This window comes from Somniosus microcephalus, chromosome 11, assembly GCF_052327205.1.
Source record: "Somniosus microcephalus isolate GS21.2 chromosome 11, FLI_Smic_1.0, whole genome shotgun sequence".
Lineage (NCBI taxonomy): Eukaryota > Metazoa > Chordata > Chondrichthyes > Squaliformes > Somniosidae > Somniosus > Somniosus microcephalus.
In genome coordinates, this window is record NC_140997.1 from 194,919,067 (window position 1) to 194,945,646 (window position 26,580).

Below are 26,580 nucleotides of genomic sequence, written 5' to 3' on the forward strand. Positions count from 1 at the left end.
CCTCTCAGCTTGCAACTGTCTTGCAGGGGGAGGGGAATACAGCAGTTAAAAGGGGATTATACAGGTTTATCTACATACACACAGTGTTTCCCCAATGTGGCAAAGCCACAATACCAGTGTTTCCATACCTTAGCAGTTGTAGGTGAATTCGGGTCCAGGTGAAGACGGGCGGGTCTGAGTAGTTTGTCCATGATGGATTGATTACTATGCCGGAGTTCCCTTCTGCAGTCGAAGTCGTAGCTGGCTGTTCCCGAAATCACTCAGAGCGTGGAGTTGATATCAAGTTGATTAAATTGATGTAATAAAACTCGCTACACACTTGGTTTGAGTATAAAGCAAGGCTTTAATCAACTTGTTTCAGAACATGGAGGTCTAGTTGTACTTCACTAGTTCCTGTCTTACAAAATGTCCCTGGGCAAGCTGGGCCCACGCCAGAGTATTTATACTCCTTGGACGACGCCACCAGCTGCCCATCCAGTGTTATTTCATGAGTAGTTTCTTCATGATGATGAGATTTATAAGAGTCTGTTCAAAAAAATATAATTGATGGAGTGTTGTTGAATTGCATAGTGTCAGCTGTGGCTCAGTTGGTAGCACTCTCGCCTGAGTCAGAAGGTTGTGGGTTCAAAGTCCCACTCCAGAGACTAGAGCACAAACATCTAGGCTGACACTCCAGTGTAGTACTGAGGGAGTGCTCTCTTTTGGACTAGATGTTAAACCAAGGCCTGTCAGGTGGCCATAAAGTATCCATGGCACTATTTCAAAGAGCAGGGGAGTTATCCTTGCCAAAATATCTCTCCCTCAATCAGCATCACTAAAAAAAATTATCTGGTCATTATCACATTGCTGTTTGTGGGAGCTTGCTGTGCACAGAGTGACTGCCCCGTTTCCCGACATTACACTTCAAAAAGTATGTTTTGAAAGCGCTTTGAGGCGTCCGTGAAAGGCACTACATAAATGCAAGTCTTTCTTCCATCGACAAATTATTCCTTTCCTGCTCCAACCCTGGACGACTGTTGAAAGAATGACCTCCCGTCGCCAGCCGCGCCTTTTATATGAGTGCGCAGCGAGGCGCTCGCTAATTGGCCGCTGGGCCACGTGGCCCCGCCTTCCCGTGCGCGGATGACGTTCGAGTGCGAGAAGAAGACATAGGGAGCATGGCGCAGGGACATTGAGCAACTGGGCCGCGCTGTTCACAAACACACAGATCCGCTCTCAGGCCAGTAAAATGGCTTCTCACAGCGACAGCGACAGTGAGGGGAAACGAGTCCCGATTGTGAAAGAAGGCAGTCGGGAGAGGTACCCGAGTAGCGAGAGCGGGGTTGGAGCTGCCGGCAGGGCGAAGCCATCTCTCCTCCGAAACGCTTCGAAATCCAAACAACAAAATGGCGAACCAACCAACAGGCCGCTGGCAGGAAGCGCCCCCGGGCTGCTCCGAGCGGACACGGCTGCGGCTCCGAACGAATTCGCTGTAGAAAGCGAGGAGCACGGAGCCTCAGCCGTTCAGAAAACCACCGAAGATCTTGTTCGGAAGAGTTTTCAGATTCCCAAGAAGAACAAAGAAAAGAAAGGTGCTTGATCTGTTAAAACACAGCGCTGTTTGCTTCTTGATGCTAGCCATAAATTCATTTGCCTCTTGCTGGAAAGAGGTTGGAAACCTTTTTTTTTGATAGGGAACGTTCGCAAATAAGAAAATAAATACTCAATCATTGTTTCTACTTCTGGCTCTTTTAACAGGTAAGTGGACCGCAAGGCCAGCATGTGGTCTGTGGTCAGAAATGTGGAATTCGGTACTTATTACGGTTACCTGACCAGACCTTCATTGTATCTCCAACCCTGTGGAACGTTCATACTTGCATTTATGCGAGGTCTTGTGGAGAGACTCTTACTTATTTACTCGCACTTCAGATTTCTTCTTCATCAACATTGATGCAATGGAAAGTGGGGTTATTATTGACCCACTTCCACTCGGTTTTGTTTGGCAGAACATCCATTTCTTTGTTCTTGTTAATCCGACCATATGAGTTGGGATAGTCCATCCCAGCCTTATGTAGGGTTTTGGGCTTGGTGGAAGACCCTGGAAGCATATGGTTATTGATTTGAATGTTTCAGAGCGACTATAATCTTGAAAATACAAAAGCGAAATACTACAGATGCTGGAAATCTGAAATAAAAACAAAATGCAGGAAATACTCAATAGGTCAGTCAGCATCTGCAGAGAGAGAAACAGAGTCAACGTTTCAGGTTGATGAACTTTTGTCAGAAGTTGACCTGAAAGGTTAACTCTGTTTTTCTCTTCAGATGCTGCCTGACCTGCTGAGTATTTCCAGCATTTTTCTGTTTTTATTTCATATTCTTGAAAATAGTTTTATTTTGCAGTTTTGCATTCCCCAAATTTTGTATCAAATAATGCACTTTTGAAAAGGGTGCCAAATCTGAGATGTCAGCTTTAGTTTTTTTAACACTGTATTTCAGTGGTGTATTGTATGAAGGAAGAGAAAATGCAACTGCTTTATAATTTGATCTGTAAACTACCGTGTCACATCAATGCTATACAAGATATAGTTATACTATGGGCTTAGAGCCACAATAAAATGTTTTGTGTACACAAGCCACTTGAAATAGTGATTCAATTCTGTTTCACTATTCTTGAAATCATACAGCACAGAAGGAGGCCATTCAGCCCATTGTTCCTGTGCCAGCTCCTTGAAAGAGCTATCCAGTTAGTCCCACTCCACTCTCTTTTTCCCCCCATAGCCCAGCAAATTTTCCCTTTTCTAATATATATTCAATTCCTTTTGAAAGCTGCTGTAGAATCTGCTTCCACTGCCCTTTTAGGCAGAACCAGTGTCTTCTAGAGCATAACCGCTCACTGTGTAAAATAATTCTCTTCATCTGGTTCTTTTGCTGTATCTAAAGACCAGTGGCCATTATCTCTAGATTACGATGTCATGTACTGTCTACTGAATGATGATGGTCTTGGACATAGTCGCATAGATGAAGTTCATTGCTTAGGAGCTCTGTTAATATTTATTTGGAGTAAATAACTGGAACTTTATATTTGACCAGTTGATTTGTAGCATGTGTACTGTTACTAGTGTAGGGAGCTATTGGCTTTCATGGTTGCTCACTAGTTGGCCATGATAAAATGTAATGGAGGTTTGTTACTGGACGTGTGCGCTGTGAGGAGGATGCTGAGAAACTCCAGTATGATTTGGACAGGTTGGGTGATTGGGCAGGTGCAGTATAATGTGGATAAATGCGAGGTTATCCACTTTGGTGGCAAAAACAGGAAGGCAGATAATTATCTGAACGGCAATAGATTGGGAGAAGGGGAAGTGCAACGAGACCTGGGTGTCCTTGTGCACCAGTCGCTGAAGGTAAGCATGCAGGTGCAGCAGGTGGTTAAGAAGGCAAATGGTATGTTGGCCTTTGTAGCGAGAGGGTTTGAGTACAGGAACAAGGATGTCTTGCTGCAGTTGTACAGGGCCTTGGTGAGACCACATCTGGAGTATTGTGTGCAGTTTTGGTCACCTTATCTGAGGAAGGATGTTCTTGCCATGGAAGGAGTGCAGCGAAGATTCACCAGACTGATACCTGGGATGGCAGGAATGACGTATGAGGAGAGATTGGGTCGATTGGGCTTATACTCGCTGGAGTTTAGAAGAATGAGAGGGGATCTCATTGAAACTTATAAAATTCTAACCGGACTAGACAGACTAGATGCAGGAAGGATGTTCCCGATGGTGGGGGAGTCCAGAACCAGGGTTCACAGTCTAAAGATAAGGGGTAAGCCAATTAGGACAGAGATGAGGAATTTCTTCACCCAGAGAGTGGTGAACCTGTGGAATTCTCTACCACAGAAGGCAGTTGAGGCCAATTCATTAAATATATTCAAGAAGGAGTTGGATATATTTCTTAAGGCTAAAGGGATCAAGGGATATGGGGAGAAGGCAGGGACAGGGTACTGAGTTTGGATGATCAGCCATGATCTCATTGAATGGCGGAGCAGGCTCGAGGGGCCGAATGGCCTACTCCTGCTCCTATCTTCTATGTTTCTATGTTACTTATACTTCATTATGTCCATAGTACAACATGACAGCAAATCTACATTTGAGTTAAATTATCATTGACATTATTGGATGGGCTGGGTTCTAGTTAAGAAACAATGAATTTTCCTAGTTACCTGATTAAATTCCATAGGATGCAAATAGATTAAACTTTAATGATGCGTTGCTGCCCAACTCTGCAGCAGTGTAAGAAATGTGTAAATAAAGGACAGACTTGCACTCCTGTCGCACCTCCCATATCCTCAATCTCCGAAAGCACTTCAGTGAATCACATTTTTGGAAACACAAGTCCCTTCTGAGGCAAACTTGGCAGCCAGTTTATGTACAGCAGCAATAGCCCAGAAATTGGAAAAATAATGGTGAATTCACAGTGCCTGCTAATATTGGTGTGTTTAAAAAAAAAAAAAAAAAAACAGCAATTTGTTGTAAGGAGGTCCGCGCCATGACTTGTGAATTGCCACAAATTGTTGGATGATGCACCACGTTTCGCCGTTGGTCTCGCAAAAACAGGAGCTCGCTGTCGACCTCCCAATGAGTGTCCAGAAATTGCTTGATTTGCACCGTCAATACGAATGAATCTCATCGCAGACATTTAGGACAGGTATTTCATTTTGTAAGGACCTTGTTAACGATGGGATTGATGCTCCTGACATGAAACTCAACCTTGGAGGCCCAGGAAGGGAACAATTGAAACACTAGAGTCTCACTCCTGCAGGTGGTAAATTATTCCCAGGAGGTTTTTAAAAAAAAAAAAAAAAATTATTCTCCCTCTGTCTCTTTCTCTCAATCCAATCTTTCTTTCCCCCTCCTTATTTCTCTTTTTTGTATCTAATTTGACTCTAATGCACCCTATTTTCTTCTCTTGTCATTCTCTTTCTTTATCCTTAAATTTAATTGGTTGAGGCGATAGACAATTGAACCCTACACCCACGAGGTTTCAGATACCCCGTTGATATCACGGTGCCATTATAAATTTGCATTTCCAGCAATTTATGTCATAAAAATAATGCAATCTGAAGGGTGAGGAAAAAATGTAATTGATGGCGCTCGCGTTCCAGCAATTTCTGGGCCATTGAGATGAATGACCAGTTGATTTATTTTTGGTGGTGTTGGAAGGATGAATATTAGCCAGGATAACTCCCTGCTTGTAAACAAAATGGGAGATATAGTTAAAATAACAGAAAATGCTGGAAACACTCAGCAGGTCAGGCAGCATCCGTGGAGCGAGAAACAGATTTTCCATTATTTCAGATTTCCAGCATCTGCAGTATTTTGCTATTGTAGTAGATATAGTTTGTGCTTATTGCTGACTGCAGTGAAAGGGGATCATATGTTGTAGCTAGCTCCTTGGAATCTGCATAAACTTGAAAAACAAATGTTCTATTTTGATTGCTCAGGAGATGATGGTAGACCTTGTAGTAACGTACCTGAGCCAGCCTTTGTATTTGATTTTGTGCAGTATAATTTGTGTTGCTAGTGTGTTAGAGTAACCTGGTGTTGCTAAATAATATTGTATCTTTGCTTACTGGATATTCTTGAAGACATGTAAAGTTATCAAATCTTCCAACAGATAGTTTGTTAGCCTATCAAAGTGCTCATGAAATTGAGATGTGGCTAATTGGTTATTATCCAACACTTGGATGGGCTCTTGTGGTCAGCCTTATTCAATGATTGCTCTTGCTTGTAATTCCACTTTTTCAGAGCAAGTCTTCCAGTTATTTGATAAATATAGTATGTTGCTAATATGTTAGAACTTTGTTGCAATATGGACATAATCCTGATGTTCAGCATCATGATACTGCATCTAAATTCTGTTTTTTTTTCTTGGTCTAATGTAAATTACAGTACTGTCTGTCTTGGTTTGAGATTCTTTTGGGTCACATATGGCATCCTTCCACCATACAGGAAACTTGGATGGTCTATACTCTTTCTAAAAATGAATGGAAAAAGTTTTAAGCATATACTGAATGGTTGCGAACATTGTGGGTCCATTTCAATAAATTGTCAGCTCAATTCAGTTCACAGAAATCACAGAAACCCCACAGTGCAGATAGAGGCCATTTCGGCCCATCAAGCCTGCACCGACACATATCCCACCCTATCCCCGTAACCCCACGTATTTAATCCCCCTAACACTAAGGGTCAATTTATCATAGCCAATCAACCTAACCCGCACATCTTTGGACTGTGGGAGGAAACCGGAGCACCCGGAGGAAACCCACGCAAACACGGGGAGAATGTGCAAACTCCACACAGACAGTTACCCGAGGCCAGATTCGAACCCGGGTCCCTGGCGCTGTGAGGCAACAGTGCTAACCACTATGCCACCGTTGGACCAATCTTGCTTCTGAATCAGAAGATTGTGGTTTTTAGCCACATACCAGGCTTGAGTGCATATTCTGGGGCAAAGTTCTGGAGTGCTGCATTGTCACCAACATGCTGTCCTTAAAATGAGGTGTTAAACTGAGGCCCTTGCCTATTCTGGTGGAAGCTAAAGATCCCATGGCACTATTTGCGAAATAGCAAGGTGTTATCTTGTGTCCGAGCCAACCCTTGACCAATAAAATCCATCTCATTGCTACTTGTGGGTTCTTGTTTGCAAAATAGTTGCTGTGTGTGCAACTGCAAAGCATATAAGGCACTGCATTTCAAAGTAGTGCATGTAGTGCTTTGAGACCGAAACCACTATATAAATCAAAGACTACCTAAAAGCCTCCTTGCTTTAACTGCAGTCGCCTGGTCTCTGGGTTTTGATGCGGTGCAAGGTGTAATCATTTGAAGGATAACTCAGTTATTTGTTCTCCATACATGCCACATACTTACCTGACCCACGTTTTTAACGATAGTTTCACCACACATTCTTTGAGCATAAAAACTTTGACATGCATTATTTCCATTAGCTGGTGTTGTAACTGGAACCTTTAGTATGTGCAACCCATAGAATATAGATAGGTGGATGATTGGAGCTTGTACATTATTGGAAAAAATTCTGAGGGACAGTATAAATTATCATTTAAAAAGTCACAGATTAATAAGGACAGTCAGCATAGATTTGTTAAAGGAAGGTCGTGTCTGACTAACTTGATTGAAATTTTTGAGGAGGTCGATGGGGGTAGTGTAATTGATGTAGTCTACATGGATTTTAGCAAGGCCTTTGACAAGGTCCCACATGGCAGCTTGGTCAAAAAGTAAAAGCCCATGGAATCCAAGGGAAAGTAACAAGTTGGATCCAAAATTGGCTCAGTAGCAGGAAACAAAGAGTAATGGTCGGGTGTTTTTGTGACTGAAAGGCTGTTTCCAGTGGGGCTCCACAGGGCTCAGTATTGGGTCCCTTGCTTTTTGTGGTGTATATCAATGATTTAGACTTCAATGTAGGAGGCATGATTAAGAAGTTTGCAGATGATATGAAAATTGGCCGTATGGTTGATGGTGAGGACGATAGCTGTAGACTGCAGGAAGATATCAATGGACTGGTCAGGTGTGCAGAAAAGTGGCAAATGGAATTCAGTCCAGAGAAGTGAGGTCACGCATTTGGGGAGGGCTAACTAGGCAAGGGACTACACAAAAATGGTAGGATACTGAGAAATGTAGAGGAACATGTTGGGAGTGCATATCCACAGGTTCCTGAAGGTAGCAGGACAGGTACATAAGGTTGTTGAGAAGGCATACGGGATACTTTCCTTTATTAGCTGAGGCATAGAATATCAGAGCAGAGCGGTTATGCTAGAACTGTATAAAACACTAGTTGGGCCACAGCTAGAGTACTGTACAGTTCTGGTCACCACATTACAGGAAAGATGTGATTGCACTAGGGGGTGCAGAGGAGATTTACGAGGATGTTGCCAGGACTGGAGATTTTGCTATGAAAAGATTGGATCGGCTGGGGTTGTTTTCTTTGGAACAGAGGAGGCTGAGGGGAGACTTAATTGAGGTATATAATATTACGAGGAACCTAGATAGAGTGGATAGGAAGCACCGATTTCCCTTAGCAGAGTTCAATAACCAAGGGGCATAGATTTAAAATAATTGGTAGGATTAGAGTTGAGGAGAAATCTTTTCACCCAGAGGGCGGTGGGGGTCTGGAACGCACTGCCTGAAAGGGTGGTAGAGGTAGAAACCCTCATCACATTTTAAAAAGTACTTGGCTATGCACTTGAAGTGCCGTAACCTGCAATGCTACGGACCAAGAGCTGGAAAGTGGGATTAGGCCGGATAGCTCTTTTTCAACCGGCGCAGACACGATGGGCCGAATGGCCTCCTTCTGTGCTGTAAATTTCTATGATTCTATTATCTTCCTGTTAAAAATATCTTGCTGGCATCTTGAACCCTTTCTGGCTCACCCATTATAAATGTTTCTTCAAGATGGCCCAGTACTAAAAAGCTCATAAAGCACTTGCATATATACCAATCCTATAACAAAATGGAAATTGTTTAGGGTACAGACTTAGTGACTGCATCATTACCACTGGTACTCAGTTAACATTTATTTGTTAGGAGCCTCTTGCAATTGAATGTCAGACTCTCTGTATAATTTCAGAGGTTTTAAGTTTAAGACTAATTATTTGGGGTATTATTACAGGGCACATTTTGCAAAGAAGGTCTGAGCTACATTGTGTTTTTTTGCACAACAATAATGCTACCACTTAAATTCCTCCGTTTACATTACATTAAATTCGTGCAGCCCTCCGGTGATATTGCAACTGGAGGAGGATGTTGAGAAAGTAGGCCGTCTCTAGACAAAATTGAGGATTGTTTGTTATCAAAGATTCTATAGTCAATAAAAAACCCATTTAGGAAAAAATAAACTTTTTTTTGTGTGAGCAACTAAAGGAATTCTCTTTTTCCCTACCCCTTGGCTTTGAAGGCACTGACTCCTGAGTAAAACTGACTGTAAAACTTTTATAGATATGTGAAGAGAAAAAGATTGGTGAAGTCAAGCGCAGGTCCCTTGCAGTCAGAATCAGGGGAATTTATAATGGGGAACAAAGAAATGGCAGACCAATTATTAAATACATATTTCGGTTCTGTCTTCACAAAGGCGGATACAAATAACCTCCCAGAGATGTCGGGGAACATAGGGTCTTGATGAAAGGGAGGAACTGAAAGAAATCAGTATTTGTAGAGAAATGGTGTTAGGGAAATTGATGGGATTGAAGGCCGATAAATCCCCAGGGCCTGATAATCTACATCCTAGGGTACTTGAGGAAGTGGCCCTAGAAATAGTAGATGCATTGCTGATCATCTTCCAACATTCGATGGAATCTGGAACCGTACCCATGGATTGGAGGGTAGCTAATGTTACCCCACTATTCAAAAAAGGTGGTAGAGAGAAAATGGGGAATTACAGACCGGTAAGCCTGACATCGGTAGTGGGGAAAATGCTAGAGTCCATTATAAAAGATGTAGTAGCAGAGCACTTGGAAAACAGTGACAGGATCGGACAAAGTCAACATGGATTTACAAAAGGTAAATCGTGCTTGACTAATCTACTGGAATTTTTTGAGGATGTAACTAGTAAAATAGATAAGGGAGAACCAGTGGATGTGGTGCATTTGGACTTTCAAAAGGCTTTCAATAAGGTCCCACATAAGAGATTAGCGTGTAAAGTTAAGGCACATGGGATTGGGGGCAAGGTATTGACTTGGATAGAGAACTGGTTGGCAGATAGAAAGCAGAGTTGGAATAAACGGGTCTTTTTCCGAGTGGCAGGCAGTGACTAGTGAGGTACCGCAGGGATCGGTCCTTGGACCCCAGCTATTCACAATATATATTAATGATCTAGACAAGGGAACTAGATGTAATATCTCCAAATTTGCAGACGACAAAGCTGGGTGGGCGTGTGTGCTGTGAGGAGGATGCTGAGAAACTCCAGGATGATTTGGACAGGTTGGGTGATTGGGCAGAAGCATAGCAGATGCAATATTACGTGGATAAATGCGAGGTTATCCACTTTGGTGGCAAAAACAGGAAGGCAGATTATTATCTGAATGGCAATAGATTGGGAGAAGGGGAAGTGCAACGAGACCTGGGTGTCCTTGTGCACCAGGCGCTGAAGGTAAGCATGCAGGTGCAGCAGGCGGTTAAGAAGGCAAATGGTATGTTAGCCTTCATAGCGAGAGGGTTTGAGTACAGGAACAAGGATGTCTTGCTGCAGTTGTTACAGGGCTTTGGTGAGACCACATCTTGAGTTGTGTGCAGTTTTGGTCGCCTTATCTGAGGAAGGATATTCTTGCCATGGAAGGAGTTCAGCAAAGGTTCACCAGGCTGATACTTGGGATGGCAGGAATGACGTATGAGGAGAGATTGGGACGATTGGGCTTGTACTCGCTGGAGTTTAGAAGAATGGAGTACTATGCACCGTTCTGGTATTCATATTACAAAAAGGATATAGAGGCAATGGCGAAAGTACAAAAAATATTTACAAGGATAATACAAGAACTGAGAGACTATAACTATCAGGAAAAACTGAACAGGTTCAAGCTCCTTTCCCCAGAAAAGAAAAGGATGAGGGTGACCTAATAGAGGTCTTTAAAATTACGGGCCAGAATTTGCAGTGGGTATGATGGCGTACTCGAGTACGTCGTCATACCGCCTTTGAAATGGACAGCAAGTTCAGGATTTCCACATACGCTTGCGTGTGCACTAAATCCCAAACTTGCGATCCGCACCAATCAGAAAACCTAATTGCTGGTGCAGAGTTGGGCTAACTGCCCAGCAATTGCGTATGAAAATTTTCCGACTGGTGAAAACAGGCACAGGGCCTGTTTCTACAGCGTAAGGGGATATCTCCTGACAAATGCAAGTAGCTTTAAAAGCTTATGAGGCTGGAAATGGAAGCATTTTAGGATTTTGTCCATGGAAAGTATTTAATTGTCCAAGATAAGTTCGGAGGAAGCGGTTGCTACATTGATTTTTTTTTTGGCATCTATGTGGGGCATAAGCTTAAAAAAAAATCCAAACAAAGTAGATTTTTATCCCAAAGGCTCTAGTAATGAGGGTTTGTTCTTTTTCCTTTCCGGAGATTATAAATGAATGAGACCTTCTGTTTGATTGGAGCACCAGGTCCATGTGATCCCGGGTATACTTCCGCACACACTGCCCCCCCCCCGGGATCCATGGGCCATCACGCTGCCCTCGAGCACTCATCGTCAAACAGTAAGTTCGCGAAGGAGGGTCCCCATCAGGTAAGTTGGTATTTTATTTGGATGCCAGCGGCATACTCCGTAGGTACGCTGCCAACCGCAAAATCTGCCCCCTTAGATGGGGTAGAAGTAGAGAAGATGTTTCTACGTGTGTGTGGGGGGGGGGGGGGGGGGGTGTCCAAAACTAGGTGGTATCATAAATATAAGATAGTCCCTAATAAATCTAATAAAGATTTCAGGAGAAACTTCTTTACCCAGAGAGTGGCTAGAATGTGGAACTTGCTACCACAGGGAGCAGTTGTGGCGAATAGCATAGATGCATTTAAGGGGAAGCTAGATAAATACGTGAGGGAGAAAGGAATAGAAGGATATGCTGATGGGGTTGGATGAAGTAGGGTGTGAGGGGGCTTGTGTGGTGCATAAACATCGGCATAGATCAGTTGGGCCAAATGGCCTGCTTCTGTGCTGTAAAATCGATATAATTTGATCATGTAAACCCTAGTTCAATCATATTTATTAACTTCCTTCCACTTTTATTTGTTTAAGGATGAATGTCAATTAACTACATTTGAAATCTTTAATGCTTCTTAGTTATGACTAGTAGTGAATAGTTTAAGCCTGCAGATTGACCTGTAGCTATGAACTTAAAGTTGCAGTTGCTGCAGTCATCTGCTCATGGATATGGGTATAGTCAACTAAATTTCACTCAAAGGAAGAAAATACTTGCATTTCTATAGTGCTTTTCATGCCCTGAGGATATCTTTAAAATGCTTTACAGCCAATTAATTATTTTTGAAATGTAGTCACTGTTTTGAAGCCAAGCAAGGCAGTAACTTTGCACACACCAAGGTCCAGGTAATCTGTTTTGATGGTGTTGGTTGAGTGATTCTATTGGACACTGGGAGAACTCCCCATCTCTTCGAATAGTGCCATGGATCTCTTGCAAACAGGGTCTCTGAATAATTTCTCATCCGAAAGATGGTATCTCTGACAATGTCCCTCAGTGCTGCACTCAAGTGTCAGCCTAGATTATGTGCTCAGTTGTGGATTGCAGCTTTGAATCCATGGCCACCCGAGACTTCAAGGCAAGAGTGCTGCCACTGAGTCAAGCTGGGACACTGAGTTTACCTTTTGACAAATGGTATAAGTGAACAAACATCACATTTAAAAAATAATTTTTGATTACAAAAATAAATAATGCTAACAAGCAACCAGGATGAATAATGTAGGACGTAAGGTAAGAGATTTTTTTTTTTAATTTTGCTTGGTTTTAAACCAGTTTGGGCAGTTTAGGTGGTGAATGTCTGCCGGCTCTATGATCATGAAGATTCAGAGACATGCCAGATTCTGTCCACATGCAACCCATCTCAAGTAAGAATTGCTAGATAATGCTCCAGAGAAGATACACTGACAACTTCCCATTTGCCTTGGAACCCTGAGGCTGGGGTTAAAGTGGACTATTCAAAACCGGCTAACTCATTTTTGATCTTGACTTTTTTAACCTTTTCCATGGTCATCAGATTTCTTTGTTTTTCTTACTGACCTGTTACCTGTTTCAGTAAGCCAGGAGTGTTAAAGGTTTTTGCCATTGGCTACTTGGGTGCATGCTATGAAGCTTCAAGGCTCACATGAAGTTTAAATCATTATCCCCATTAACCTGGACACAATACTCCAGCTGGGGCCTAACCAGTGACTTATATAAATGTTTAGCATAATGTCCTTTTGTAATTTCTTCCTCTTCATAAAGCCAAGGACACAAGTGCTTTTTTTAAATAGCCTTCTCGACTTGTTCTGCCACCTTCAAAGATTTGTGTACATACACCCCCAGGTTTCTCTGTTCCTGCACCCCATTTAAAGTTGCAGGTTTGGGAGGTGCTGCCGAAGAAGTTGCTGCGGTGCATCTTGCAGATGGCACGCACTGCAGCCACGGTACGCCGGTGGTGGAGGGAGTGATTGTTTAAGGTGGTGGATGGGGTGCTTTATCCTGGATGGTGTCGAGCTTCTCGAGTGTTGTTGGAGCTGCATTCATCCAGGCAAGTGAGAGTATTCCATCACACTCCTTACTTGTGCCTTGTAGATGATGGAAAGGCTGTGGGGAGTCAGGAGGTGAGACACTCGCCGCAGAATACCTAGCCTCTGACCTGTTCTTGTTGCCACAGTATTTATATGGCTGGTCCAGTTGTTTCTAGTCAATGGTGACCCCCAGGATGTTGATGGAGGGGCATTCGGCGATGGTAATGCCGTTGATTGTTAAGGGGCGGTGGCTGGATTCTCGCTTGTTGGAGATAGTCATTGCCTGGTGCGAATGTTACCTGCCACTTATCAGCCCAAGCTTGAATGTCGTCCAGGTCTTGTTGCATGCGGGCATGGACTTCATTATCTGAGGAGTTGTGAATGCGGCTGAACACTGTGCATTCATCAGCGAACATCCCCATTTCTGACCTTATGTTGGAGGGAAGGTCATTGATGAAGCAGCTGAAGATGGTTGGGCCTAGGACACTACCCTGAGGAACTCCTGCATCGATGTCCTGGGGCTGTGATGATTGACCTTCCACCACCAGAACCATCTTCCTATGTGCTAGGTATGACTCCAGCCAGTGGAGAGTTTCCCCCTCGATTCCCATTGAATTCAGTTTTACTAGGGCTCCTTGATGCCACCTTCAGTCAAATGCTGCCTTGATGTCAAGGGCAGTCACTCACCTCGCCTCTGGAATTCAGCTCCTTTGACCATGTTTGGACCAAGGCTGTAATGAGGTCGGGAGCCAAGTGGTCTTGGCAGAGCCCAAACTGGGCATCAGTGAGCAGGTTATTGGTGAGTAAGTGCCGCTTGATCGCACTGTTGATGACACTTTGCATCATTTTGCTGATGATTGAGAGTAGACTGATGGGGTAGTAATTGGCCGGATTGGATTTGTCCTGCTTTCTGTGGACAGGACATACCTGGGCAGTTTTCCACATTGTCGGATAGATGCCAGTGTTGTAGCTGTACTGGAACAGCTTGGCTAGAGGCGTGGCTAGGTCTGGAGCACAAGTCTTCAGCATGATAGCCGGGATGTTGTTGGGGCCCAAAGCATTTGCTGTATCCAGTACACTCAGCCGTTTCTTGATATCATGTGGAGTGAATCAAATTGGCTGAAGACTGGTTTCTGTGATGGTGGGGACCTCGGGAGGAGGCCGATATGGGTCATCCACTCGGCACTTCTGGTTGAAGATGGTTGCAAACGCTTCAGCCTTGTCTTTTGCACTCGTGTGCTGGGCTGCACCATCATTGAGAATGGGGATATTCATGGAGCCTCCTCCTCCCGTTAGTTGTTTAATGATCCACCACCATTCACGACTCGATGTGGCAGGACTGCAGAGCTTTGATCTGATCCGTTGATTGTGGAATCGCTTAGCCCTGTCTATGGCATGCTGCCTCCGCTTTTTAGCATGCATGCAGTCCTGTGTTGAAGCTTCCCCAGGTCGGCACCTCATTTTTAGGTGAGCCTGGTGCTGCTCCTGGCATGCTCTTCTACACTCCTTATTGAACCAGAATTGGTCCCCTGGCTTAATGGTAATGGTAGAGAGTGTGATATGCCAGGCCATGAGGTTACAGATTGTGGTGGAATACAGTTCTGCTGCTGATGGCCCACAGTGCCTCATAGATGCCCAGTTTTGAGTTGCTAGATCTGTTCTGAATCTATCCCATTTAGCACGGTGGTAGTGCCACACAACACGATGGAGGGTGTCCTGAGTGTGAAGACGGGACTTCGTCTCCACAATGACTGTGCGGTAGTCACTGCTACCAATCTCTTAGGCAGTCCCTCGGAACCAAGGATGACTTGCTTCCACATTAAAAATGAGTTTGCAGGTGACTGATGAGTCTAATGCGGGACCTACAGTCTCTGTTACAGGTGAGGCAGACGGTGGTTGAAGGGGCGGGTGGGTGGGGTGCTTGGGCTGACGTGCGCTGCCTGCGCTTGGCTTCCGCTTGCTCCCGGCGAAGAGACTTGGTGTTCGGCACCTTCCCGGATGCTTCTCTTCCACTTTGTGCGGTCTTGGGCCAGGGATTCCCAGGTGTCGGTGGGGATGTTACACTTTTTCAAGGAGGCTTTGAGGGTGTCCTCGGAGTGTTTCCTCTGCCCACCTGTGGCTCTCTTGCCGTGTCAGAGCTCCGAATAGAGCGCTTGTTTCGGGAGTCTCGTATCGGACATGCGGACAATGTGACCTGTCCATCGGAGCTGATCGAGCGTGGTCAAAGCTTCAATGCTGGGGATGTTGGCCTGAGCAAGAACACTGACATTGGTGCGCCTATCCTGCCAATGGATTTGCAGGATCTTGCGGAGAAAGCGTTGGTGGTACCTCTCCAGTGCTTTGAGGTGCCTGCTGTACATGGTCCATGTCTCTGAGGCATACAGCAGGGCGGGTATCACTGCTGCTCTGTAGACCATGAGCTTGGTGCCGGGTTTGAGGTTCTGGTCTTCAAACACTCTCTTCCTCAGGCGACCGAAGGCTGCACTGGCACACTGAAGGCGGTGTTGGACTTCGTTATCGACGTCTGCCCTTGTTGACAGTAAGCTCCCGAGGTATGGAAAGTGGTCCACGTTGTCCAAGGCTTTGTCATGAATTTTGATAATCGGGGGCAGGTTGGTAGAGGACCTTTTGTCTTACGGATGTTTAGTGTGGGGCCCATGCTCTCGTACGCTTCGGCGAAGGTGTTGACGATGGTTTGGAGTTCGACCTCCGAGTGAGCGCAGACGCAAGCATCGTCTGCATACTGTAATTTGACGACAGAGGATGGGACTAACTTGGATCTGGACTAGAGATGACGGAGGTTGAACAGTTTCCTGTTCGGTAAATTAGCTCCACTCCAGTGGGGAGCTTATCGAGGGTGAGATGGAGCATTGCAGCAAGGAAGATCAAGAAGAGCGTTGGTGCAATGACACAGCCTTGTTTGACCCCGGTTCGTACGTGAATTGGGTCTATGGTGGAACCGTTGGTCAGGATCATGGCTTGCATGTCGTCGTGAAGCAGGCGGAGGATGGTGACAAACTTTTGAGGGCAGGCGAATTTGAGGAGGACACTCCATAATCCCTCACGGTTGACAGTGTCAAAGGCCTTTGAGATCAAAGAAGGCCATGTACAGTGGTTGGTGCTGTTCCCTGCATTTCTCTTGTAATTGACGTGCAGTGAAGATCATGTCCATTGTGCCCCTTAGTGGGCAGAATCCGCATTGCGACTCTGGGAGGAGCTCTTCGGCCACTGGGAGAAGGCGATTGAGGAGGATTCTTGCGATGACTTTCCCTGTGGCAGCAGCATGGACCAGCTGTGGGGTCGGGGCCCAGGGAAGGTGCGGCACGGGCCAACAATGAGGTCGGGAAGACCACAATGGATCCTACGGAACCCAGGTGAAGGAGGGAGGAAGATAGTAGGAGTATGCTTGTGTATGTGTGCTAGGCCGTTGTCGCAGAGCCTGGTCTCCAATCGTCTTGGATATCCTTGCCATTGGACCAAGATCTTGCTCTGTCAAGCCCGTGTGGTAGCTGGTGTGCAACGGCCACCTAACGTTAAAAGAATTCACGTACAGGCATCTTTCACCCTTTTTAAAATGAAGTTCGGGACCTGGAACGTCAGGACCCTCATGGACAACCCCAACAGTGACGGACCGGAAAGCCGTACTGCTATTGTTGCCCGGGAGCTCAGATGTTTTGACATTGACATCGCCACCCTAAGTGAGACCCAGCGGGCAGGGGAAGGCCAGCTCAAGGAGCAAGGTGGTGACTGCTACCAATACTGTCATGGACAGATGCATCTGCGACAGGTAGATTGGTGAGGACGAGGTCAAGTAGGTTTTTCCCCTTGTGTTGGTTCTCTCACCACCTGTCGCAGTCTTAGATTGGCAGCTAGGTCCTTCATCCACTCTTGGTGATGGACATTGAAGTCCCCCACCCAGAGTACATTCTGTGCCCTTCCTACTCTCGGTGCTTCTTCCAAGTGGTGTTCAACACGGAGGAGTACTGAGTCATCAGCAGGAGGTTTCCTTGCCCATGCTTGACCTGAAGCCATGAGACTTCATGGGGTCTGGAGTCAAATGTTGACAACTCCCAGGGCCACTCCTTCCCGACTGTATACCACTGTGCCGCCACCCCTGGGACAGGGATGGTGATGAAGGAGTTTCAGATGATTTGAGTATGACTGTCAGGCTGTTGCTACAGCTTTCCCAATTTTGGCACACAAGTCCCCAGATGTTGGTGAGGAGGACTTCGCAGGGTCGACTGGGCTGGGTGTGCTGCTGCCGTGTAGCCGGTGCTGAGGTCGATGCCGGATGGTCTGTCCGGTTTCATTCTTATTATCGTGTTTCATAACGGTTTGTTACTGAGTAGCTTGCTAGGCCAGTAGTGGTGCTGTCAAGCCACTCTTGGTGATGGACATTGAAGTACATTCTGTGCCTTGCTGCTCAGTGGCAATTAAGAGGGCATTGCTGTGGGTCTGGAGTCACATATAAGTAAGGACATTAGTGAACTAGATGGGTTTTTACGATTTACTATTACTGATTTATTTTATTTAAATAACTGAATTTAAATCCCCAGCTGCCATGGTGGGATTTGAACTCGCATCATTAGTCCAGACCTTTGGATTACAGTGACATTACCACTATGCTACCGTTCCTTGTGGCAATGTGCATCTTTTTGATGGTATGGCTGAGATCAGGAACTTGGCATGTAGAGAGTTGTGGATTTAAACAACATTCAAATACAACAGCACATTTTGTATACCTAGGTGCTTTGCTCACCATTACTCAAAACAATAATTTGTACATGAAGTCTGTTAGCAAAAGGCACATGCCTATTGATACATTGCAATCTACAGTAAAAACTATATGTTCATATTGCAAACTAGGGGAAAATATAAAGTATTTCTGAAAATGTGCTGTCGTTGTACTAATTGAATAAATTTGCTTTCAGAGCTCTATCAACTAGTACCAGTGGGCTCCAGAGAATTTAGACAAGATATTTTGAAAATTCTCAATTCTTCTTGCCTGGAGACTTCATCCAGCGCTAACTTCACCTATTTGAAAGCTAGTATGGTTCGCAACGAAAGACTAGAAAAAGAGGTTGGTATATATCATTTTGATTTAATTTTTTATTGCATATGTTCTTTCCAGGTTGCGCCCATGTGAGTGAAATGTATTTTTTAATATTTCTAGTACATGGAAAAAAGGAAGGAGCTGAGAAAGGAGGGTCGTACTGAAAAGGAGTTGGCAGAATCGTATGCATTCTTGCTTATTGACAAATCACGGGTGTGTATCGCTCATCTTTATTTTAAGTGAAATTTTTGAAATTAGCCTGTTGAGTGCTGCTTTTGTATTCCGACGTATAGTGCCGCCGATCCACCTTTCTGCAGTTGAAATTTGCAAAACGGGCACATGTTTCAATGTTTAGTTCTCAACACATTCACGTGCATCATTTCAACTATGTTACCAAGGGCCTAAGCGCTCTAATTCCCTGCCGAAACCTCTCCACCTCGCTACCTCTCTTTCCTCCTTTAAGATGCTCCTTAAAACCTACCTCTTTGATCAAGTCACCTGCCCTAATTTCTCCTTATGTGGCTCAGTGTCACAAACTTTTTGTCTTTTAATACTCCTGTGAAGCACCTTGGGATGTTTTACTACGTTAAAGGTGCTATATAAATACAAGTAGTTGTTGTTATGAACATGTCTGAGTCAATATTATTGGACTTTAATCACCACTTGTATTGCACTACCCCATAAATTGCATAGGAGAGCTTTAACTTAAATTTGAGATGAGTTTTCTTTGTTTTAATCCCGTGCTCTGATGACAAACCAATTCAAAAGACTAGTATTTGCATATAACTTCAGCAAGCAGTGTGACAAAACTGAGTGCAAATCGACACATACCAATAAATGACTGCACTCAGCAAGTGGAAGTATCCACTTTGAAACTTTTTAACAGTAAAGATAAAGGGCCGTATTTTCCGATCGAAGGCTTCCCGGGTGCGGAGACCTCCGATCTGGAAAAAAATCTACGGACTTACCTGAGGGCTCCCGAGGTCCGGACACCTCCGCTCCTGGGCCTCTCCAACTCTAAATGCGCAGGGCCTACGTATCCCAGAGGTGCATGCAGTTCGCAAGTGTCCCTGGGATCACGTGGGCCAGGGGGAGCCAATAGCAGAAGGGAATCTCCCTTCATACACTTGACAGATAGACCTGTCATATATATGAATGGAGATCACCCCAAAAACACTTTAAAACATTAAATCAGATTTTAGAAAATATATCATTTTTTAAAAATTAGTTGAAATTACAATAAATTAAATATTTAATTACTTTTTTCAAAAAATTTAATTTTTGTTTAAGTTTTTTACAGGACTAAAAAACTTAGCTTTTTAAAAAATACTTTTAAATGATAAATGAGTGAAAAAATTTTAAAAACTTTTTTCAAATCTTATGCTGGTAAAAGCAGGCCTTACGCCTGCTTTTATCAGGTGTAAGATTTCTAAGGGTTTTCAGCGGGCGGAGGTTCTGCAGAAAGCGGAACTATCCGCCCGCAGAGGCCCTTCGCCAGGGCAGGTGTCCGATCTTGACAGATCGGAAATGCCGGTTTTCAGCGCTTGGCATGACTGAAACCGGCATTTCCGATGTCCCTACGGGTGTGCACACCTGTAGTGATCGGAATATACGGCCCAAAATACTGTTGTAGGTTGTCTATACCAATGTACCTATTGTCTGTTAAGTGGAGTGCATTTACCCAATTGAAAATCTGGAATTGCATACCAATTACTATTCATTTAAGCATCCATCACACATTTTAGGGGTGAAGCCTAGCTTGGTTGGTTCTGCAACAATCATCTATGCACATAAATATGTCATGATGTTGCAGGTAAGAGGTGCTGCACGTGGTTTGCTCATGTTTCGTATGAAGTCCAGGTCCAGTGCCATGGTTGCAGTTTGTTTTCCCAGCTAAAATTTGCATTCGCTGCTCCTCATGTTGCTACTAAATTCCCCCATGTTTGCTGACCTCAATCTGTTACTGCGTCATTAATTAAAAAGTATAAAAACTATTCTCCACCCCACTATTTTCTTCTTTCTAAAGTCTTGGAATGTATTTTTGCTTTAATTTTACTCCATTGCTCCCTGTTTTGAGGCTTTCCAAATCAAACTTCTGCCCCACCCACAATACTAAGACCATGCTGATCAAATTTATTAACATCCAGCTTGCTGTCCCTCCTCATCTTTGACCTCCCTGCAGTCAACAACTTCTATCCTCTAGTCTCCCTCACAGTCATGGCACTCCTGTCTCATGGTATCACTCATACTGTTGCATCATAACCACTACATTACCTTCAATGCCTTCTCCTCCAGTGCCCTCGTGGCCACCTCTAATGTACTTTTTGCGATCCAAGATTGGAGAACAACTTAGCGACATAATTCAGAAGGATGGCATCTGACTACTTTCAACTTTACTCACCATCCACCCCAGGACTGTTGTCACTCTACAATTGCCTATCTGGCATGAAGACATGGATGAGCCAAATTGTCCTCCAGCAAAACCGAAGGCATCTATTTCTGCTACTGAAAACACCTGCATTCCTCCATCGACTTCCCTGGCCACCACCTTGGAATAAGCCTAAAGGTGCTCATTCCTCGACATTGCTTTCTCCCCTACATTTTTTTCCCCTCTCGCTCCAATGCCTGCCCCTCCCCTCTCTTTGGCTCCCTGTACCCCAGGGAATTGGCTTCAAGACTGTTCATCATCTCACCCTCCGCAATCTTCTCCAATTATGTCCCTTTGAACACCCTCTGCTCCCATGAAACCTGCATGTTTCGCCTTTCACAGCTGTTTCTTCAAGCACTCTCTCTGCTCTGTACCTGTTGCTTCTATATCACCCTGCTAAGTGCTTTGAAGCATCTCTCTCTGACAAATGCTATAGAATTGTATTAGTCACTGATCCTTCAGAGCAACAATGTGAAATAAATTCAGTCTGTCTGCCGATGCGCAAAGAAGATTGGCTGGGGAAAGCGAGCAAAGCTATACAGCCAATCCTGTGCTCACTAAACCCTTTAGGGAACATTAAACTGGCAAAATGAATGAGCATACAAGAGGACAGAGCACAAATCATAATTTTATACTCGGTGCAGTGTATGTTCCCTCTTCTGAGCTGTGGTAATGTGATGTAATTTGGTACTGACCACACAAAATATTTCATTAAAACAAAATTTAAAAACTTTGTCTCCACATTTGGTTCAGCATCTGTGCACCAACATCTGCAAAAGACTTTAAAAACTGGACAAAATACAATAGCAAATCAAGAGGCACTCAAGATTGTTTAAATGCTTTTCAGCAAAGCATGACAATCTGCTTGTCATTAAGGGGGCTAAAGTTAGATCTGGATTAAATTCAGGCTAATATAGGGCAAAATGGTAATGTTTGACTGGACAACATGACAGTAGTTTACTACACCAACCCCATTCCCTTTGCCAGGACATATACCCAAAGGTGTTTCAAGAAATTTTTCAGGATTTAGGGATGCCTGGAAATAGATCTATTTGCCTTGTAGACATGATTTCTGCTTGAAAATGAAGGCCACCTCAGCCTGGAGGCCTGATAGTCTCCTTTACCTGGATACATTTCTGATAGAGTAATTCAAAAGATTCATGGAGATGGAGTAATTTTGGTTTCCTTGTTTAGTTCCTGCAGTGCATCTAGTGATTTGTCTGTTTCAGTTTTGCTTCATGGACAAAATAGATTGGTGCAGGTCCTGGAGCTTTGTATGTCATAGAAGATCATGTGTGGCACTGCTATTTACAATGTCATGACAACATTTATAGATGCATGCATAACATTTGACGTCCCCAGAATCGGCCAGGTAAGCTTTATTCCTACAGTGTGTGGAGGATGCATATAGTTAAAACCCTACAAAGTAGGTAATCTATATTTTGTTGTTTTATTTATATATCTTAATGAATCAATGGCTTTTCAATAACCACTTTTTTTCCTGCTAGATTCCCATTATTTGTGAGAGAGGGTTGCCTGTGGGGAACTCCAAAGTAACAATTCTCGGAAATCCTACAATGGGTAAAAAAAAGTATTTCTTCACTGAAGCAGTAATTGGTATTTTTAAAAGATGTATAGTGTTGTATAATTATGTTGCTTAAGTTCTTACTGGAAATATTGAGTATTTAAATTTTCTCAGATTATCCTAATGGAAACCTTTGAAACAACAACTGAGGATTTAATGATTTTTTTCCCCCCCTCCACCAGGCATTTATCTTTCAAAATACTGTGACATACTTCAGCCCAATCCTTTGGATAGTGGAAGGAAAGCAGAGATAATCATTTTCAAAATCATAAAGGTAATGTCTGACTTAATTTCTTTTTAAGGCAGCTGTTTTGTCTATTGTTTTAATTTTCACTTCTCTTTTCACACCCAGCCACCGCCCCAACTTCAACTTCATTCCTGTGCAATAAAATGTACTTTTCTATATATTTTAATGTTCGTCTGCAGAAGACCGAGGAATAAAGATTTCAGTGTTCAAGCACAACATGTGGTGGAATGGTGATGCTGTACAGGAGGACTATGCAACAGATTACAGGTTCTCCTTGTCATTTTTGATGTGGTGATTTGCTGGCCATCAGAGGAAAGGCAGTGAGTGGAGGCTAGGTGTTGGTCCTAGGTCATGTAAAAAGGGCAGGTCATATTTCTGTGATCAGTTTGGAGCAGTATTGCCAGAGGGCTGGGAACGGATCCCTGTCCAATTGCTCATTTGAAAATGGTGCGCCATTTAACACACACAGCTAATTTTGACTTGTTTAATTTTAATTTTTCAGGGAAGGGTAAAAGCTGTGTTTGATAACACCACCAAGAATTTCACTCCTCCAACACCGAAGCACGATTGCCACGTTTTTAGAAACCTTAACCGGGTCATTTCGCTGTTCACTTACAGAGCATTTGATCTTACACAGGTACATTTTGAAAACCCTACAATGTATTGTAAAGACAGTATACATTGTTATTTCCATTCCTTGAAATAATAAGCGTTTGACTTTATCTGTTGGCACTTCCTGAAAAGTGAGAATTCAGTTTACTGTTGATTCAGATGTGATCTAAGCTAACATAGAGAAATGCACTTTGTTCTTTTTGCTTCATCAGCTAATAACATTTGTCACTTTTTAATTTTTCAGTTTTATCTTTATGAATTTGGAAATGAAGGCATAAGGCAGTACCCAAGGCATGTTTGCCCCTATGCTGTGGTATCCTTCGTTTACAAGGAAAATAAAATTCCCAAAATACCCAAACCAATTGTGCTCGGGTAAGTAAAGTGTGTGTGTGTTTGTTTTAAACCTACTATCTGAAAAGGGACTTCTAGCGAGTAATGCACAGTATCAGCCCATGCAATCAAGTATTTTGTAACTTTATTTGTGCTTTGGTTCCATCTGTCTGGAAAAAAATATCGCCTTAAATGAGATCAGCTGAGTGAGCGCAGATGAGGGATTGAACCTTGGATCTTCTGTAGCTCAGTACCACACTGGGTAGTGAATTAACACATTGAGATGTAATTTATATTTATGGATTTTTTCCATCATACTTTAACACTTCCTGTTATGTTTCTTTGCTTTTATTTCCAATTAACCTGTTTAGTCTAAAACTGGCACAGCTGTGAAATAGTGGTATTTTGGAATGCTGAGCTCTCTGGGTCATATGGTTTAATCTTACAAAAACACCAGCTACAGGAAACTTTGTGCTATCCGGCACCGACGGGACCGAGCTGTTGCCGTCCCATCAAAACTGCCGGACAAACCAGCGCTAATTTTGAAACATACGGAGATTTTGAGCTCCGTATCTGGCAACAAACCCTGTTGCTTAGCTTCTAAACAGTTGGCCGTACCTTGCAAGCGTCTCTGTAGCTTAGCAACAGCTTCAGCGAGACCTTGCAGAGCCTGACTGGTGGGGGGGAAAAAAAAGCAACGAAAAGAAAAAAAAAACTAACGAAACGGCTCCTCATTTTTGCCGGTGGCTCGAGCATTCCGGGCAGTTAACCTCCGGATAAACCAAAGTTTCCTGTAGTTCCTAACTTAAACATTTAATAACTTCTCTGGTTCAACAAATCTTTACATTACTAAAGATGTTTGTCAACTACTTGTTACAAAACTGATCTCTTGCCAGTATTTTTGCCAAAACGGGACTTATGGTGGACTAAGACCTTAATGCTAAGGGTTTTTAAAAGTATTAAGGTTATTGATTTGAAATCTTCATTTATTAACTTACTAGCTGGAGTGCCCGGCGGTGCCCATGGTTTTTTGAGGGCACGTTGTTGTTGGAAGAGAGAGAGACTGGGGGGGAGAAGAGAGCGACTGGGGGGAAGGGGCAGAGAGCAACTGGGGGGGTGGGGGGAGAGAGACGGGGGGGGGGGGGGGGGAGGAGGAGAGAGCGACGGGGGGGGGGGGGGAGGGAGGAGGAGGAGGAGAGAGCGACGGGGGGGGGGGGAGGAGGAGGAGGAGGAGGATGAGAGCGACGGGGGGGGGGAGGAGGAGGAGGAGAGAGAGCGACGGGGAGGAGGAGGAGGAGGAGGAGGAGAGAGCGACGGGGGGGGGGGAGGAGGAGGAGGAGAGAGCGACGGGGGGGGGAGGAGGGAGGAGAGAGCGACGGGGGGGGGGGAGGAGGAGGAGAGAGCGACGGGGGGGGGAGGAGGAGGAGAGAGAGCGACGGGGGGGGGGAGGAGGAGGAGAGAGCGACGGGGGGGGGGAGGAGGAGGAGAGAGCGACGGGGGGGGGGAGGAGGAGGAAGAGAGCGACGGGGGGGGGGGGAGGAGGAGGAGAGCGCGACGGGGGGGGGTGGGGAGGAGGAGAGAGAGCGCGACGGGGGGGGGAGGAGGAGGAGAGAGCGACGGGGGGGGGGAAGGAGGAGAGAGCGACTGGGGGGGGGGGGGAAGAGAGGGGGGGGAGGGGAGGAGAGAGCGACTGGGGGGGGGGAAGAGAGGGGAGGGGGGAGGGGAGGAGAGAGCGACTGGGGGGGGGAAGAGAGAGAGAGAGACTGCTGGATTTAGTTCGGGATTAGCCTGGAGAGATAGGGGGGGAAGGAGCGCCTCAGGCCCTGCGAAGGAAGGAAGAAGGCGAGCTCTCCCACCCTCTAACTCTTTCCCCTCCCCCCCCCCCCCCCCCCCGTCTCTCCCTGCTTTACTCACCCTTCCCTCCCCCTCCCTCCCTTCCCCCCCCCCCCCTCTCTCTTCCTCTGAGCCCGGGTGCGGATCAGGGCCGGCCGGTGCGCAGCCGAGCGCGTGAGGCCCGGCCCGACTCTCAGGTCCCGCTCCGGGCCGCCGCCGACGTTCGCAGCGCTCAGTCTCCTGCCCCACCAGCCTTTACCAAGATGGAGGCGATGGCTACGCTCGGCTCAGTCCTGCCGCGCCAGCCTTTACCAAGATGGCGGCGACCGCGGGCCGCTGGTTTGGAATCGGGCCCAGCGGGGACGGGCGGTGTCCTAGCTCGGGCGTGGCTGGCGAGGAGAGTTCGAGGCCTGCAGGCAGCTCATCCACCGCCGAGGGGGGGGGGAAGCCCGAGTCCCCTTTGCAAAAGGATTTTTTTTTCTGTTAAAACCAACTTTTTTTTTTTGCTGGAAATCTATATTTCAAAATAAACACATAGAAAGTGGGAAAAATAAATCAATAGTTAGGAATCAAGATGGCGGCCACTCACCTCAGCTCCGCAGGATTAGGCCCGCCCACACACGCAATGAAACGCCCCCCGTGACGCACCGATTGGTCAACCATCACATCACTCAACGCTATCCCCTGTAGGATGGCCTGCCTGCGCACACAATGAACCCCCCCCCCCCCCCCCGTTATGCACCAATTGGTGAACCATCACGTCACTCAACACTATCCCTTGTACGATTGGTGAACCATCGCGTCACTCAACGCTAATGAGCGGAATTTTGCCGTTTTTTGAACCTTTGTAAAATTGTTCGACCAAAAAGTAAATACGCCTATTAGACTTCCCTAATGATAAGCTTTCTTTTGATATAACATATGTGTAGGTATGCTCTCTAACTTTTGATTGTATAGCCGGACAGACAGACAGACAGACCAGTCCCCATCCACCACCACCCTCCTCCGCCTGGCTGAACTTGTTCTCGCATTGAACAACTTCTCCTTTAACTCCACTCATTTCCTCCAAATCAAAGGTGTTGCCATGGGTACCCGCATGGGTCCTAGCTATGCCTACCTTTTCGTGGGCTATGTGGAACAATCTTTGTTCCAGTCCTACTCGGGTCCCCTCCCTCACCTTTTTTTTCCCGATACATTGATGACTGTATCGGTGCCGTTTCCTGCTCTCGCCCCGAACTTGACAATTTCATTCACTTTGCCTCCAATT

The 26,580-nt window shown here is 45.0% G+C and overlaps 1 protein-coding gene across 4 annotated transcripts in view; it reads left to right on the forward strand.

Annotated features, from left to right (window-relative positions):
- Nucleotides 1-1,112: 1,112 nt before the first annotated feature.
- Nucleotides 1,113-26,580, forward strand: part of LOC147111090 (protein TASOR-like) — a 71,892-nt gene continuing 46,424 nt past the window's right edge. For 2 of the 4 annotated variants that reach the window (XM_086001623.1, XM_086001624.1), the window contains exons 1-7: nt 1,114-1,571; nt 18,157-18,305; nt 18,399-18,491; nt 22,215-22,287; nt 22,474-22,565; nt 23,041-23,175; nt 23,395-23,522. In XM_086001623.1, the coding sequence (XP_085857749.1) occupies nt 1,229-1,571; nt 18,157-18,305; nt 18,399-18,491; nt 22,215-22,287; nt 22,474-22,565; nt 23,041-23,175; nt 23,395-23,522 (1,013 nt within the window). In that variant the 5' untranslated portion in view covers nt 1,114-1,228. Of the gene's footprint in view, nt 1,572-18,156; nt 18,306-18,398; nt 18,492-22,214; nt 22,288-22,473; nt 22,566-23,040; nt 23,176-23,394; nt 23,523-26,580 lie in introns of all 4 variants that reach the window. The other 2 variants (XM_086001626.1, XM_086001625.1) reach the window with 2 other exon arrangements.